At 43.3% G+C, this 17,972-nt stretch overlaps 1 protein-coding gene across 2 annotated transcripts; it reads left to right on the top strand.

The window, feature by feature from the left end:
* Positions 1 to 2,787: 2,787 nt before the first annotated feature.
* man2a2 (mannosidase, alpha, class 2A, member 2) lies at positions 2,788 to 16,430 on the top strand. 2 transcript variants are annotated; one of them, XM_026365333.1, is made up of 23 exons: positions 2,788 to 2,875; positions 4,027 to 4,940; positions 5,300 to 5,557; positions 5,676 to 5,820; positions 6,984 to 7,155; positions 7,397 to 7,524; positions 7,844 to 8,017; positions 8,423 to 8,609; positions 9,087 to 9,264; positions 9,567 to 9,769; positions 10,230 to 10,412; positions 10,606 to 10,720; positions 10,839 to 10,909; positions 11,013 to 11,178; positions 12,607 to 12,843; positions 13,075 to 13,197; positions 13,500 to 13,614; positions 13,905 to 14,038; positions 14,145 to 14,286; positions 14,607 to 14,740; positions 15,597 to 15,791; positions 15,901 to 16,014; positions 16,252 to 16,430. In XM_026365333.1, exons 2-23 carry the CDS (start codon positions 4,809 to 4,811, stop codon positions 16,402 to 16,404), a joined length of 3,459 nt encoding a protein of 1,152 aa, XP_026221118.1. In that variant the 5' UTR covers positions 2,788 to 2,875; positions 4,027 to 4,808; the 3' UTR covers positions 16,405 to 16,430. The 2 variants fall into 2 exon arrangements, with proteins under 2 accessions (XP_026221118.1, XP_026221119.1); XM_026365334.1 differs by lacking the exon at positions 2,788 to 2,875 and adding an exon at positions 2,915 to 3,150.
* The last annotated feature ends 1,542 nt before the right edge of the window (positions 16,431 to 17,972 follow it).

Genomic DNA, 17,972 nt, shown 5'->3' with positions numbered 1-17,972 from the left:
AAGATTATGCCTTATATACACAATGCTATAATTGCTGGTGTACTTTTTGGTACCAATCCTACTCAAATATAGAACTAACTCTCAATCACACATAGCTTTTTGAATGACTTTATGGAGCTAACAAAAAAGTTATCAGTCTCCTGTGACTGGAGCAAAACCACAACAATACCATCTGCTCCTGTCATGTCCCTGGCAGTCTGCTAATTAATTATTGAAGTGTCAGCTAAGCTTCTGTTTCCATAAAAACATAATGAGTTCCTGAATGAGCCACAAAAATAACACGACAATGTGTCTCACCTGCAAAGCACCCTTACTTTTTCCACACTTGGCTTCTCGGGTGTTGTTTGCACTGTGGTTCTTCTTTCTCCGAAGCAGTCAGGCTGCTGCTGTTTATACTTTGGTGATTTAGTGACAGAATAGGCAGCACAGTTTGAGTCCCCACACTGAGCACTCAGAGTGGAAAGGTAAGTGATGCCTGAACAGACCTATTAAAACCTCCACCAACGTTCACTAAAGTTCCTTTCCGACTTCTCTCTGACTGCAGGACATCTTTAATATCTCATCTATTGGGATGCACATTCTAAACTAATTTTTCCTAAATTACATTATTTTACTCCAAGGGTGCCACTGTAACTCTGATTACACAAGCACAGAGAAGTGCTCGGTCATTTTATGTAGCCAGCCTCCTGCACTCTCCAAACAGGCACACATTAACAAAACAAAAAAAGAAGTTTTATTTCAGAAGATATCTTAGTTGACTAGTTTTGGGAGAAAGTTTTTTTTGCAGCCATACTTGCTTAATTTTAAATCAAGTTATTCCCTGTGGCTTTTAGCCTAGCAACAAGCAAAACTTCAATGGCCTTATTAGCAAATACAACTTTATTTGTCCTGTATTAAACTGTTAAATGTTTTGATGTCTGTATTTTGGAGTGTGTTTGGTGTATGTGAGCAATGAGCCAACAAGATGCAGTTGTGACCTACTATCTCTGGTACATCCCACACAGCAACGGGATGTGTAATTGTTGTTACACACAGATTTATTTAATTTTGCACTAGAAACAACAGCCACCCACGGTATGTTTGATCAGTGATGGAAATTTGTCGATATAATTTACCAGTCATTCAGGGAAATTAGAATAATAGGATGATCTATTATAGTCTTTGTTTCTCTGTTTTGTCTCTAAACTACTGAGTGGTTTGTTAAATACAAATATTTCTCTCTCTCTCTCTCTCTCTCTCTCTCTCTCTTTATATATATATATATATATATATATATATATATATATATATATATATATATATATATCATATTTACAATATTTATGGCTAACTGGCTCATTATTAAGGTTTGTATCAGGAAAGCTGTATGAAAACAATCTCATGCAATAAGAGGAAATGTATTGAATCAGATTTAGCTAATAGCCAGGAAGGAAGGAATTCAAATGCTCTGTAAACGGGTAGGCAAGTGCAAATGCAGAAATAGCAAACCCAAATTAAATAAATATTTTCAACAGTATAAGTCATTCATTGCTTTGACAACTGCGACTGAGAATTGGACAAAGACACAGTTCAATAGAATGCCTGTGATAGATCTGTTTTTTAAATTAAATAAAAATTTTTGTTGCCCCAGGAGAATTTAAAATCTGCACATTTACAAAGTAATAGGGGATTAATTCCCTTATAGCTCCACATTTCTTTCACAGCTGTAGGTGCAGAATTGTGGATTTCATTCAAGATTCAAAAGACCTTGTAAATCCCAGAGGGAAATTGCTTTGCCTCAATATAGCGGGTTCTGGTTTAAAAGGAAAGAAAAGGACCACAAAAGATCCACACTAACACAAATACAAAAAACACTGATAAGAAAAAACTCAATAAGAACAAAAAATCAAAAGCTGAATAAAATATATTTATAATTTAATACACATATGACACAAATAATGATTTTGATGATTGAGGGATTGTTCTGGACTGAGAGGAGTTATACAGCATCCTCCTTACAGCTACAGCATGTAAAGGGTCCAGCTCCACCCCCTGAACCGAGCCAGCCCTCCTGATCAGTTTGTTCAGCCTGTTAGTATCTGCCACCTTCATGTTGCTGCTCCACCAGACCACAGTGCTGATGAGTTTGTTGTCCAAGTACACGCTCAATATAATCAGGTACAACCTCCACCTCCTCCCCACGTATATAGACAGGGGAGTGACCGGACTCCTGGATTTTCTGAAGTCCACCATCAGCTCCTTTGTTTTACTGATGTTGAGCTGCACCCCAGACACATCTCCAACATCTGTCTGTGTTGTCTCCAACCTGAATACATCCCGCAACTGCAGAGTCATCAGAACCCCTGAAGATGGCAGGACTGTGAGTTGTACCCGACGTCTGAGGTGTACAGGGTGAAGAAGAAGGGAGACAGAATTTTTTATTTAATTAAAAATAATTATTTACTTATTTTGAAAAAGAGACAAACATCAGAGTAAAAGATTCAATTCTCTCAGTAGTTGACCAAGTGTGGTACCTGGGTTGAACACTAAGCTTCATAAACTGGAAGTGATTGGATCCACTCGATTACTGCTTGGTACAACAATTGTTTTTCATATGATTGTTTTTTTATGTAGCTACCTCTGCTCTGATATTCATTCCCTCGCCCACACATACTCATTGCGTGTGTAAATTAAAGCTTGGTGCATTTATTTGAACTTCTGCTGAAGCCGTGATCCAATAATCGCCCGAGACGCAGCTCCTCTCTACCCATGAGCCTTTGCAGGAGCTCCGTGGTGCTAGCTGCTAGGCTAGCTGCTAATCTGTGTTCCTGCATCTGGAGCTAAAGCTCGCACGGTGCAGGGCTCTGCTCGCTTCCGGATGTCCGTCCTCTGATGGGTAAACGTCAAATTATTCATTTTTGTTCACAAAGAGACAACGTGTCAAGGTCGGAGACGAACATTAGGCGAGCTTTAGATGGGAAGTGAGTGGTTAGCCAGGAATATTGTCGTATTGTCTTAATACCAAGTGTGTTCTTGCCTTCGTATGTTAAGACATAAAGCCGACGTGCAGCACAGCCTTTGGAGGAGTGCAGAAAGACAGCTGTGGCTGTTATTTACCTAGATTTATCGGTATATGACAGCCCTAACGCTGCCCGACTCTTGAATCTAATGGTAGGTCTCGTACCAAATGGGCTGATGTGGTAACTTGTAGCTTAAATCTAGCGTTAGCTTGTTTGGCTGCATTTTCGTGGTATCCACTTAATGTTGGAGTAGCTGGACTAATGTCAATTAAAGCTCGACTGGGAATCTGTTAATGTGGCCAAAGCGATAACATCGACTGGCTGTCGTGTATCCGATCTTACATGCGATCATGTCTGATGGGTATATTGTATTTCAACGTTAGTCTTCTTAAGCAACGCCATGATATCTGGCTAACAGCCCCGGTCACAGCTTCATAAAAGTCATCCAAGTTGAACCTAGCAGTGGTGCAAGCCGAACCAAAGTGTGCTGTTCAGGGGGATTTCATAGTTTCATGTATATTTAAGAATGTCTCCTAATCATGTGAGCATCTTGTGATCGGTTTGTCACATACATGCAGGGCTTCAGTGGTTGGTTAGCAATGCCAGGCAGCAACTAAAGGAGCCTTTCATGTTGGACAAACTCTTCATCTGAACCAGATGGTGAAAGAAATAATCGTCTTCCTGCTGACTTTGAGGCTGCTTTTCAGTCAGTGTAAGCAAATGCAAGTGCCAGGTGATTATCACAGCTCCCTGGGGTAATGTCTAGATAGTCCCAGGCTGAGAAATGAGCGGATTATGATCGCATTGGATTTGCACACAAAGGGAGACAGGGGACATCTATTAGAGCTGTGAGGAAACACAGGCCACTCTGCCCGCCCCTGTTGATTTTTCTTGTAAGATACAAAAAGTACTTCTCCCACACACAGTCCCAATCACTTGCGCTTCTTCGGTGATTGTCCCTCTCCTGAAATTGTAGGCTCATTATTTTATTTTTGCATGCTCCATTAATCTAAATCTCTCCTAACAGCTGAAGACTCTCCGATGTGATTTCGACTTGGCACTTGTGATCAAGGACTGACACGCTGGCCATGCTGCTACAGTAGATATGCAGTCAGCATGCTACTGACTACTGAGAAGAATGACATTTGTTTCATGGTAAATCCTGGAGCTGCTTCGGGCAGAGTGAAGCCTTGATTAGAAAGCTGCTGCTCTGAGCCAAGTTGGTCTTTTTCTCAGCCCGTTTCTTTGCACTACCCCGGCCTGGTGTGGAAACTGTCATCAAAAGGGGACTCAGGCTATACTAGAGGATTAGACTCTGCTGTGGGAGCAGGGACCGGACCAGGAGAGCAGGCCCACAGTGGCACACACCATGCTACAGGGACACTAGGCTCCCTGTTTTAGCCCCTTCTGTGTGGTGCTTGTTTTTCTTTTCCTGCAATCTCATGGGTTTGAATGGTTGAGCACAAGGGCTACTTTGAAGAAGCCCACCGGTGGCTGCGGTTTGGCCAAAGCAGACGGACCTCTTGCCAGCTATAGCTGTTTCAGTACCCTTGTCCACAGCCATCACGGCTCAACCCCCTTTTTGCTGTTGTCTCCAGTATGGTGAATGCAGGTGGACACGTACCATGAATAGACCTGAACTGCTAACACTAGCATAGCAGATTACAGTCTATATTTTTTTGCACTGTGAGGGATTACATTCCACTTTTAAGGACTTTTTCTCTATACTGGAAAAAAAAAAAAACCCACATCACTCAAGGTTGTTATTCAAAATTTTAAGTCCCGGAAAGAAGACTGCTCCGGAGGAGGATGAAGCTGAGGAAACAAGTGACAGTGTGTGGAGGGGCCATATTCTGTGTGGCTGTTTTCTCACTATATCTGATGCTGGATCGAGTCCAACATGACCCTGCAAGACGACAGACTGGCGGGAACTTTCCACGGGTAAGGAGAATTTCTGTGGTGGTAGTGAGCTGTTTGTGAAAACACTGTTGTGCAGTTGTTTTTGTGGCACTTCTCTCTGCTTTTTTGCTTTAGGTCCAATTACTGATGGTTAAGTCAAATACTTTAGTCTAAATTTACAATGCTAATATTGGAATTCTTCTTGTTTGAATTCTCAGATGTAAATAGTCACACCCATTCACTCACTGTTCGGTGTCTTCAGGGCTGTTTTAAATTACTTCAATACAACGATTTGTTACCATGGCAAAAGTTTGTTCAGTGTAACAGAGTGGAACAATATGGGTTAGATCAGAGTTTAAGATGTTTTACAACAGTGTGATTTATTATCGTGTGTGCTTTAGAGCCAAATATCAGTTCTGCAAAATCGGATAGAGCAGCTGGAGCAGCTCCTGGAGGAAAATCATCAAATCATCAGCCACATAAAGGACTCTGTGATGGAACTCACAGACACAGGAGCTGTGTCTCCCAGCGGCCACCTGCCTTTCAGAAGTGCCAATGGTTCCTGGGTCCTACCGTTTGACGGCCGCCCCACTTTCCTTGCTGTCAAACCACAGGATTGCCAGTTTGCTGAAGGCAACCGTGGTCAAGCAGATGTTCAGGTGAGATACAAACATTTCCTCTTTGATAACACGATTAGTAACCAAATCATATGCTGTTGTTGCATTTTACGTGTTTTGGGCTCTGTGATGAGCACGTGATGTTTGTGTTTCACTTTAGATGCTGGATGTGTACTCCCTCCTGAAGTTTGACAACCCTGATGGTGGCGTATGGAAACAGGGCTTTGACATTACTTATGAACCTGATGAGTGGGACAATGAGCCGCTGCAAGTGTTTGTGGTTCCCCACTCCCACAATGACCCAGGTGAGTTGTGAGGGCATTAGACACAGAAAAGGTTTTGTTAAATGTTGAACACTTCTTTTTAAAGGGGTTAAAATTTTGTCTTGTTTGTAGAGAAAAAAGACAAACTAGCTGCTGTGAGGCCTTACCCGAGTGGGAGGCTAGTGAGAGGGACACAAATAATTCAAAATGTTATTCATTCATGCTCATTATTATTAGTATAATGCTGCCAAGATTGATGGCTTAGCCACTAACAATGGAATTAGAAAGATATTGGCACTGGAAAACTGTAGCTATTTTAAGGTGCGATTGGCTGAGATTTTATTTTAGACAGACATTTCCATTAAACCTGTTTACCAGCCTCCCACATGCTTGCGAGCGTGACAGTTATTGATATGTTGACAGGCTGCACAGACCTGCAAACTTTGTCCATTTGCATTGTCATCAGTGGGAATAGGTTTCATTTGGAGCGAGATCCGATTCAGCTTTGCCACAAATTTTTCTTAACTCATTTTTATGCAGCATTCAACACCCAGTGTTAATAGCCAAACCAAAACCATGTTATCATCTCACACCGAAGACGTGTGAATCCAGATTCAATGGCAAGGGCACTGTTTCTCTAAATCTCAAAGGAATTTTAAGGGTTTTAGTCAAATAAAGGTAAACAGGTCAACGAGGAACATAATCTTGAAAAGACTGCAGTAAACTGGTCCATTCAGTTCAACCAGCTACAGTATCACTATCTGAAAAAGACCAGCGCAGAATGAAGTGGAACTTTGAACTCTATAAATGTTATTAGCCAACAATGTGAGACTTGTGTGTGTGTGTGTGTGTGTGTGTGTGTGTGTGTGAGACAGGATATTTATGGGCTGTAGGCACTGTTGCACACTGAAAGTGCATAGAAAGGGCTTTTTAGTCACTTTCTTTGAAACCACTCTGCTACATAGCTCTCTGAAGAGAACAGCTCTCCTTGAATAAAATATGAGTTATATTTTTGATCTTTTGCAGCATTTTTTACACAGTGTTGAGTCTCTTTACCTGCCCTGTCTTCTTGTCTTTGTATCAGCCGGAGGAGATAAAAGGAGAGGAAGCGGCTGAGATGTGTTGTTTGAGACGTCCAATTTGTACCGGCCAGTGCTTGCCAACTGTTGTGCAGATTTCTTAGATTTATCTTGTTGCCTTGTTAGGTTGGGTCAAGACTTTTGACAAGTACTTCACAGACCAGACGCAGCATATTTTAAACAACATGGTGGTGAAGCTAGCCGAGGATCCCCGCAGGAAGTTCATCTGGTCTGAGATTTCATTCTTCTCCAAGTGGTGGGAGACGGCAGACGTTCATAAACAGGAGGCCATGCGCAAGTGAGTCACAGCTTTGTGAAGCACACAGTTTTGTCTTTTATTTCCCCTCCCAAAATCGGAGAATTAGGAATCAGTCTTTTTTTATATCGCTTCCTGACCGTACAGCGTTCACAACACAATGGATAGTATCTGCTGGCACATTGTGGCTGCTAAAAATAGCTTGTTATCTGGTTAATGGGACTCTCCTTCTTTAGGGCTGGATTATCCTCACCTTGCTTTCTTAATCCTCTCTCTTCTACAGGCTGATCCTTGGAGGGCAGCTGGAGATTGTGACAGGAGGCTGGGTAATGACGGATGAAGCCAACGCTCACTACTTTGCCATGATAGACCAGCTCATTGAAGGACATCAGTGGCTGGAGAGAAATCTAGGTGCACAATTCATCAGAAATGATTCATCCTCATTTACATTTAGAGAGTTGCTTAAATGTTCATGAAGCTCCCCTCTGTCTGTGAATTTTTAAGACTTTGCCTTCATCCAAGTTTTAAGTTAAAATGTTCCCAGGCCTCTCAGTGCTTGATAGTGAATATATGAGCTTGTTATCCCATATGCAGCAGATGTAGCTTAACACTCAGTGGGTGATAAAACGCTACCACTTTCAGCGTTTCCCAGTGATTCCCTAAAAGATGCATTCGTTTTCTTTCATCTGAACATAAACCTGAAATGCCTGCTCCCTCTTTGCTGTCACAGGTATAACCCCTCGCAGTGGGTGGGCGGTAGACCCTTTTGGTCACAGTGCTACGATGCCCTATCTGCTGAGGAGGGCCAACCTGACCAGCATGCTTATCCAGAGGGTCCACTACTCCATCAAAAAACACTTTGCCTCCACCCGCAGCCTGGAGTTTATGTGGAGGCAGGCCTGGGGTGAGTGGATCAGATCCAGCATTTGATTCATGTGCTTGTCTTAAACTCCTTTGCAAAATGAGTCATATATTGGCCTTTCAAAGTGAGGGGATTTTTGGAAGGACAACCAGTGCGGAATAATTTCCGAGGAGCATTTTTCTTAATGAATTAGATGTCTAGTCAAGATTTACGGTCTCTTTGTTCTTAGGGGAGAAATCCTACCTTATCACACTTATCACTTTGTGATATTCATATTTTTTAAAGAATCTTTAATGAATTGTTGTGATTCACTTTAAATTAGCCAGAATAACTCTTATGTGCACCAAAATTTCTAAACAAGTTCATGAGTACTATTTTGAACCTATAGCCAACAATGGATGTACCTCTAAAAAAACTCTATATTTTTTTTAATAAATGCTTTTACAGACACTGGATCCAGCTCAGACATCTTTTGCCACTTGATGCCCTTCTATAGCTACGACGTTCCTCACACCTGTGGGCCTGATCCAAAGATATGCTGCCAGTTTGACTTCAAGAGGTTACCAGGTGGTCGGATAAACTGTCCTTGGAAAGTGCCTCCGAAATCTGTGGTCGAGGCCAATGTAGCAGAGAGGTGAGAGGTGTTTTGAAAAACAATAACAGGTGTCTGCCTCAAAAATGCAGCATTGGTTGAGTTATAAAGTCTGTACTTTTCTTTTTTTAGTATTGTCATTCAGCTCCAGCTTCTCACACATACATTCAAAGCAGATTAGTCCCTGCTGTTGCAGCGCTGCGTTTTCTCCGTCGGTCCCCTACAAGTAAACAAAACTTGAACTTGCGCCAAAGAAAACAGTTGGAGAAGGTGAATGAACAGTGGGACACATACACAGACTGCAGATAGCTTCGCTGTCACATTAAGCAGCTTTTTAAGGAACCCAGAGAACTTTCCAGGGCACACATTTCAGAGGCTGATAGAAAATAGACCATGACTAATTTGATCCTTGACTCTCCAAGGTCAGTGATTTCCTAGCAAACTGGTCTTTGCAGAGAAGGATGGTTTGTTAAGGACTATCGCCTCATCCCTCTCCATCTCTCCTTCTTCCTCAATTAGGGCAAACCTGCTCCTCGATCAGTATCGCAAAAAGTCCAAACTCTACCGCAGCAAGGTGCTCCTCGTCCCCCTGGGAGATGACTTCCGTTATGACAAGGCCCTGGAGTGGGATCAGCAGTACATCAACTACCAGAAGCTGTTTGACTACATGAATTCTCACCCAGAGATGCATGTGCAGGTGAGAAAATAATTTGTCAACCATCCAAAGTCATACAGCCAAATATATATGATTTGTTTCTTTGCCCGCGTCTTGGTACATAAAGTATGTCAGTGTACGACCTTTCTTGTGATAATGAATCATGCAGTGGAATTTTAAATTGTTGGCAGAACAAAGACGCCGTCACGGCTTGATGTTTGGTTCCCAAGATTTTGTGTAAGATGAACGGTTCATACATAATAATGAGAGGTTTTGTTTCATCTCTTCAGCTGTGTTGGAGTCGGGTCTTTGTTTTTTTTCAGCAACATGTCATCTGTGTCTAGGCTCAGTTTGGGACTCTCACAGACTACTTCAGCGCTGTATACAAAGCACACGGAGTGGCCCAGGGATCTAGACCTGCAGACTACCCAGTGCTCAGTGGGGATTTCTTTGCCTACGCAGATCGGGAAGATCACTACTGGACTGGCTATTTCACCTCTCGGCCCTTTTACAAGAGCCTAGACCGTGTGATCGAGTCGCACCTCAGGTAGAGACAGATTTACTTACCCGTCACTAATACCCGACACCCATGTGTATCTATGATAATGTAGCTTTTTCAGCAAAAAACACTTCTCTGTTTCCTTCTTTGCATTGCAAACAAATGTGTGCAGGTGTGGCATACGTGTTTGAGGTGCATACTAATTTCATCTGTGAGATTCTGTATTCAAATACAAAGCACAGTCAAAACAAAAGACTAGAAGCTGATGTCACTCCCAATAGACACACTGGTCTTTATCACACAAACTAACGCTAGATGCCTTTAACACTTAAGTTTATGTTAATAAGACTTTTTGCAAAATGTGAAATACTTGTTTTTTTTTTGTTTTTTTGTGATGATGATGTGAACACACCTTTAGTTGACTAAATTGCTTCATCTTCATCTCTTTCTTTAAATGACTTCTTAAATTCAGCTTGTATGGTGATTTGTTTCACAACTTGTCCTTCAGGGGGGCAGAGATCCTCTACAGCCTGGCAGTTGCAAATGCTCGTCATGCAGGAATGGAAGGACGCTACCCAGTCTCAGATTATGCCCTGCTAGTTGACGCGAGACGGTCTGTCGGGCTCTTCCAGCATCATGACGCCATCACTGGCACCGCCAAGGAGAACGTCGTCACTGACTATGGCACAAAGTATGTGATGTTGAGAAAGAAACAACACTCTGGATTATAAGATTAAGTACTTTACAATATCATAGGAAAAGTGCGACACCCTCTTCCTTATCCTCTGTCTCTGTGGTTATATTATACTGTACTATGAAGCAAAATAAAAAGCTGTCTCCGGTGACTGCTGCAGTGAGACATTGATTCTTCCTCCTCCTCCCAGATTACTGCGTTCACTCATCGGCCTGAAGAGAGTAATCATCAATGCTGCTCATTTCCTGGTGATGAAAAACAAAGAGTTCTATCGCTTTTACCAGACGGAGCCCTTCCTGGAGACGGTGAGTGGAAACGCGTTTGACACGTCTGCCACTATATAATTAACTTTTTGAGAAAAATGCATATTACTGCTTTACTGAGTGTTCAGTGTGTTTGCTGTTTTATATTTTTCTGCTGTAGGATGACAGGCGTGCTACTCAGGACTCTCTGCCTCAGCGCACTTTAATCGAGCTGGACCCAGCGGGGCCGAGGTATTATCTGCATCCCCTCGCGTCTTTCATCTCCCCTACATCCGCCCTCAGCTGGCTCTCCACCATCCTGTGCTCATGATTGTTTCTTTCTTCTCTCTGTCAGGTACCTGGTTCTATTCAATCCCCTTGAGCAAGAGCGGCTGTGTGTGGTGACGGTGTTGGTCAACACGGTCAGGGTCCGGGTGCTTACTGAGGATGGGCAGACCCTCCCTGTGCAGCTGAGTGCTCAGTGGAGCTCTGCTAGTCAAATGAGTGCAGAAGTATTTGAGGTAAGCTATTCATTAGGATACTGCTGACTTACGCACAGAGAAATTAACATATCACTTGCACAGCAGCCGTGTCTGCACTGGATTCTTTCAGCCACGGTACTGCTGTGCACTCGAAAGCATTCTGACAGCGCTAGAAGCCCAGCACAGGGCGACAATAGTCAGATGCTTCAAATTGGAACAAAACATTGAAGCCTGTGAAGTAGCTTTAAGTCACAATTAACAGGTTTAGACAGCTGGAGTGGTAACAAGCGAAGCATGTTGTTTTTGTTTATTTGTTTGTGTGGGGGAATGGTCAGTTGTAGCTCTTAAAGGAGAACTACAGTGATTTTTGACATATGGTGGTTTCAAAATGAAAGAATCTGAGAGTGATGAGTTCGGCTAGATAGATATACTTGATGTTAACTACTACGCAGTCAGATACTTAACATGGCGCCTATATGCAGCCAGTGCTAATAATCTCAAATTAATGCTACAGATATGCAACATGCAGCCCTGTGTATAACCGGTAAGACAGTATGAGACAAACTCAGCCGTAAAATAACCGTGTCGAAAAAAATACATATAAAAATTTTCCACTAACTGCATCTACATACCTTCATTTGTTTTTGCTGCCATTATCTTGGTCGTTATCTCTTTTCGCTTGGTTCCTCTTTACTATGTTGTGCAAAGGTGAAAGTTCACAAGGAAGAAATTCCATTGGTCAGGGATAATCAGGCTTTAGTCTGCCCCCTCGTGGCTGCTGCTGCTACTACGCTGCTGTTACCTACCAATACGTGTCAGCAAACAGCAAGTACATCCTTAGCCTTAGAAAGACCTGAGTCCTCCAGACCTCTGGTTCCTGCTCCTCTTATCTGCTCAAGGTTGGATGCGCCATTAGTTCCTCCAATGAAACACAGTTGAATCTCTGACGGTGGTGGTAGTGGTGGAGCTATGTTATGCGTAAAACTGTAAAAAAGACAATATCTCAGATTTTTCGAGCACGTAGAAGTTCAATGCTACACGATGGATTATTTTTTAATACAGTCTCTTTATTTTAAATTCCACCTGTTTGGCAGATCTTAACCTCCCTACGTCAAATGGTACACTAATTTGACATTAGTTTAAAATGAACTACAAAAAAAAAAAAAAAACCCTAAACATTTTGTTCCTTCACCCTCGCTGTAACTCTGTAGATGGATTTTGCTCAATTAAAATTCCCTCCACTAAAAGGATAATTGAAATGTAACGAGAAATCCAAATCAACGCCATCTCTCTTCACGTTTTAATTACAGCGCCCTGTTGCTAATGTGGAAATGCTTTTAACTTTTAATGAATGTCTTGAGGTCAACGCTTAACAAGGAACCCAGCTCTATAAAACACAAACCCTTCTTCTCTACATGGCTGCTTTCATTCCCGTATTTCCAACCATTCTTCAACCCCTATGTCCAGGCTACATTCATGGTTCGTCTGCCACCTCTGGGTCTCGCTCTCTTCCATCTTTATGACTCCCTGGACTCGCCCATGACGCTCCGCTCGGACACACTGCTCAGGCTGTCTGGCCGGGGCGCCACCGCCCGGGCTGCAGACCCACTTCCTGTCCGTTCCCAGCAGTCGGACTCTCGCACCTTTTACATCAGCAGTCAGTCTCTCACGCTGGGCTTCTCTGGAACCACCGGCCTGCTGGAGGTTTGCCTTTTTATGTGCTCTTACATCTTACTACTATAACCAAACCACTTTGATCTTAGGGAGCATAAAAGCAAAAGATTGATTTCCCAATAAACCCTGTCTTTTTGATCAAAGTGAACATGGCTTGCCTTGTTGCTACTCAAACACCCTTTCATCTCTCTTCTAATTCTGCCTTTTTTTACTTTCCCCCTCTTCCTCCATGCTTTTTTTTTTTCTTTTCTCAATCTACAGAGCATCAAGCGCAAAGATGATCCTCAGGAAGTGAAGGTTCAGATGCAGTTCATGGTCTATGGCACTCGCCCCTCTAAAGACAAAAGCGGAGCCTACCTCTTCCTACCTGACGGGAAAGCAAAGGTATTCGCTCGGTTGTTGCATCTCAGATGTTTACTTGCCTCTCAGAAGGCTTTGATAGAGCCTCCCTTGTGTATTGTGTTATTGTATCATGCTGGAGAGCTCAGGGCAGGAAGGCAGGCAGTTTGGGGGCTGCTTCATCTTTTTCCTCACACATGGGAGTGTAGTGGATTAGCTTGGCTTACTGCATCTTGTTACTCATTCTGTCGGTGACTCCTTCCATCTCTCGCTCAATCTTTTCTGCCTTTCTGCCATTTTTAGCACTAGTTCTGCTCATGATTTCGTTTCTCCCCGTTCGCTTTCAGCCTTACAACCAGAAAGAGCCACCTGTGGTGCGCGTCGTCGAGGGACCTCTCTTCTCAGAGGTGGTGGCACACTACCAGCACTTTCAGCAGTCCATCCGCATCCACAATGTGCCAGGTAATAAACGCGCAAAAACTGCAAAATGGAATCAGTTCAAATGGCCTTTGAAGCTTTTTATGTTTAGTTAAAGGCACCAGATGGTACAGTACATCAAGGGCCATTATGATTAATAAAATGACTATTTATAAACCAGTTACATACTTTTTTCTTGTCAGCTGGCACTGCTGCTGCCTGTTTTTCTTTACTTTGAGCAGGATAATACTATTTTAAGCAGCATTTGGCCCACATTTCCCTTTTACTTTTTTGATCTTAGCCCGGTTGTCATCAGTTTGGTTTGGTATTTTTAGGAGTGGATGGACTCTCTATAGACATCATCACTATGGTGGACATCAGAGATCAGACTAATAAGGAGCTGGCCATGCGGCTGGTGACTGACATCCAGAGTGGAGACGCCTTCTACACAGACCTCAACGGCTTCCAGGTTAGTCCCACCTGGGGCGACGGAGAGGCGCAGCTTATCGTGCTTCATGTACAGCTTTGAAACTGAGCATATCGGGGGTTTTTTTGTGTTTAATCCCTTCTTGTAGATACAGCCACGCAGACACTACCTAAAGCTTCCCTTGCAGGCCAACTTCTACCCCATGTCCAGCCAGGCGTACATTCAGGACAGCCATCACCGCCTCACGCTGCACACAGCTCAGGCTCTGGGTGTCAGCAGCCTAGAGAGCGGTTTGTATCTTCTTAAATTTTATTTAAAGTCGTGGCATTTTATTTCTTGGTTGTATTTTCTAATGAAAGCTCTATCTGAAATGCACTCCTTTGTTTACTGCCTGCTGCTTTTTATAAAATGGCATTGAAGCACTTATCACTCCCTCTTCTCTCTCAAGTGCTTGTCAGAGAGCTAACCGCCCTCACGTTTATGTACTGAGTTAATCCTTGTATCACGGTTATGTGAATAATGGAAGCACTCGTAAATTAAAGATTGCTCAAAATGTTTGTCTTCATCGACTCACGTCTTAAAGTCTAATGCCGCCCATTGTCTTCCTCAGGCCAGCTCGAAGTGATAATGGACCGGCGGCTGATGCAGGATGATAATCGTGGGCTGGGTCAGGGCCTGAAGGACAACAAGAAGACAGCCAACCACTTCAGACTGCTGCTGGAGAGGAGATCCATCGGAAACAAGGTCAGTAAAATGACGGCGGAGGCGGTTTTTGAAGGTGGGCGAGCACTCATGAAATCTTAGGACATCGCATCTGACTGCGCTGAATGACTCTCTGTGAGGTTGTTGAATGTTGTTTTGTCCTTCATTCTGTGTTCATTAACTCTTCTCTCCATCTTCCCCCCCCCCCCCCTCTCAGTACTCATTACCGCCACATCTGTCTCTTTGTTATCCTCTCTGCTTTCTAATTCGATTTTCATTCTCTTCTTTTTCCGCTCCATTACCTCCAGCATGATGGCGTTTTTGGCAAACTCTCCTCCTTGTTTAGTTCTTTCTTCTCCAAAATCTTGACTGACAGAGTTCAAGAGGTAATGTTGCCTTGGCAACAGTCAGGATGCTTGTTAGCCAGCATTATAGTCTGTGCCGTAGCTCCAGTTCCTATTCTTTCCTTTCCTCTACCTTATAGGTACAGCCTTAACGACCGCACCATTGAAAGTAACAAATGAGATCATTTATCAAGCGAATGGATACACATTAGCAGAGAATGGAAGGCACTGGTTGCAGTTTTATCATCCAGCCTTAATAAAACTGCTCATGGTTCTTGGGATGATGTTGCCCCGGCCTGTCAAAAAACAGCATATATGTGTCAAGTGCTCTAATTTAATACTGTAGTTGACACTGCAGAGCAGCGGCTGTAACAAACCCAATGTAGATGAGTTAGTAGTAGAATTAGACATTTAGCTTCTGCCCAGACAAACGAATTAGAGCCTATTCCTCATGTGGTAGCAAGAGAACATTCCTAGGAGTGAGTTGCTGATGCTGTAAAATTGAAATGACCACTGACCACTGTACTCTCAATCTCTCTCTGCCCTCCTTCCAGATGATGGACAGTGCTACAACTAGCTTCCCGTCTATACTCAGTCACATGACCAACGCCTTCTTGAACCATGAGGTCTTGGCACTGCCCGTCCTGCCCAAGAGACGCGGCATCCCTCCTCTGCAAACCTTCGCCCCTCTAAAATCCATCCTTCCCTGCGACTTCCACCTGCTAAACCTGCGCAGCATCCAGCGCCAGGTGACGAGACGGAAATAACCAAATGCGTTTTGACTTCAGACTTTAATTTGTTGACTTTGAAGCTGACACTTGCCTCATGGCGATTCTGTTTGTGTGTGTGTGTAAGCAGCAGGACCCCCACTCCCCTTCTCCCTACACAGCCTTGATTCTTCATCGACTGGCGCTGGACTGCGGCATGGAGGCTCACAACCTGGGATTCAACTGCACCACCACACAGGGGCAGGTCAGGATAGAAGCACACACACACACACACACACACACACACACACACACACACACACACACACACACACACACACACACACACACACACACACACACACATATACCAAAAATAGAAAAACAAAACACCTCCACTCTCGAGTTTGTAAAGTGCTTTTACTTTGAATAGAGCATCTTAACATCGAGTCATTGCTCTGTTTACTTTTGTAATATTTTATTTACTTCCCTCCTTTTGCAGCTGAAGGTATCGGGACTGTTCAAGAATCTGGACCTGCAATTGTTCCAGCCCGTGTCTCTCACCCTGATGCACTCGAGCACGCCTTTGGCCAATGACTCCACCATCAGCCTGGATCCCATGGAGATCTCCGCCTTCAAGCTCAAACTGCGCTAAGAGCCATCTGGACTAAAAAAAAAAAAGGCAATAAAAACCCGGCAGACTCCTTGGACCAACAAGCAGGCCCACTGGGGACAGAGAGGTCTGGGTCCCTCCGTTTTATTAAGCAGAACCACAAACAATACGGCTCGGAGCAGAAGGGTCCACTGTAACAGGACTGACTCCACAGCAGGGGGCAGGCGATAGCTGTTACTGTGGACGTCTCTGAGAGCAGTAATGCCCGGGCGAACTCGCAGCTGTTCCAAAACCAGGAGGAACTGCCAGAGCAGCTTGTCAGATACCGCAGGGTATCTGTTTAACTCTGTAATCGAACATGAAGTCTCACTTAGTTCTGCATTGTAAGAACTCGTGTCTTTTTTCTATCTTCGCTCCCTCCTGGGCTGATGAACTACTGAATGTAAATATTCCAAATGACCGGGTGTGTGGGGGCCAACTTTGAAAGCTTCATTTGGTGTATGGGTTTCTAATTATCATTTCTATTTTTCATTATTATTATTTTTTTTAAATGTACGCAGTGAAGAAGACGCACATCACAGTGGTTCGTTTTTATACCGATCAATCTATTGATGACAGACACGAATGCAGCAAACAGAATGTGTGGTCTATCCATCTCAGCAACGGCTCTTTAGCTTTCATACGGCCCCTGTTCCAAAACTCCCAATGAAGCTCACCAGGCGCTGGTTCTGTCTGCTGGTTTTAGTTGTGGATAGTCTGGAGACGTTCTCTCTTTTCCTCACTTCTTTTCTTCCTCTCCCTGAGCTTCCTGCTTGCTGATGAGAAAGCCTGCGGTTTCAAAGCGCCGTCCGTCATTCCTGTGTTTGCACTTCACTGCGGAGAAGTTCATTTTGTGTTCCACACTATATGCAGTAGAAGGTTAGATAAAGACTATACCTCATGTGTACCATACAGCAGAGAGAGAGAGAGAGAGAGAGAGAGAGAGAGTGTGTGTGTGTGTGTGTGTGTGTGTGTGTGTGTTTGTGGAGTATGTTAAGGGTGTTTTGTTTTTTTTGTTTTTTTTGGGGGAGTGTGTTGTGTACACCATCAGGGACCATTCATAGTGCTGAGCAGTGGGTCATGTATTGCTGGAACAAAGGGCCTGGATCCCCCAAAATTATACCCAGAGTCTATCATAATATTATTATAATACACAAAATATTAACAAGATTTAAAAAAAGAATCCAACTTTTGGGTGTTTGTGGGGGACTTGTAGTTTGTGGTCATGCAGATAGTTTTGGTTCTGAGGCTCTAATTTGTGAAAACTGCCCTGTGCAGGGTGTCTGCTGATTTTTTTGTAACGAACAGTATCCTGTGATTAGTATCCAGTCTCCTTAGTGTGTGCAGTTAGTCTGTTGTTTGACGGTCGTCTGCGTGGCCAAAATTGTCTGCATGGCTACAGTAGAAAATGGTAATGTCCTTTCTTTTTTTTTTTTTTGTTAACTGACCCTTGAAAAAATGCGTTGGATTAAACCACATGCAGGGATCCTTCACACAGAAGAAAACGAGTTTCTTCAAAGGAGCTGCAGTTTTTTTTTTTCCTCCCCTCTCTCTTCTTAACATTTCAGTTT

This window comes from Anabas testudineus, chromosome 6 (genome assembly GCF_900324465.2).
Source record: "Anabas testudineus chromosome 6, fAnaTes1.2, whole genome shotgun sequence".
NCBI classification, from domain to species: domain Eukaryota; kingdom Metazoa; phylum Chordata; class Actinopteri; order Anabantiformes; family Anabantidae; genus Anabas; species Anabas testudineus.
This window is presented reverse-complemented; position numbering and strand designations above follow the sequence as displayed.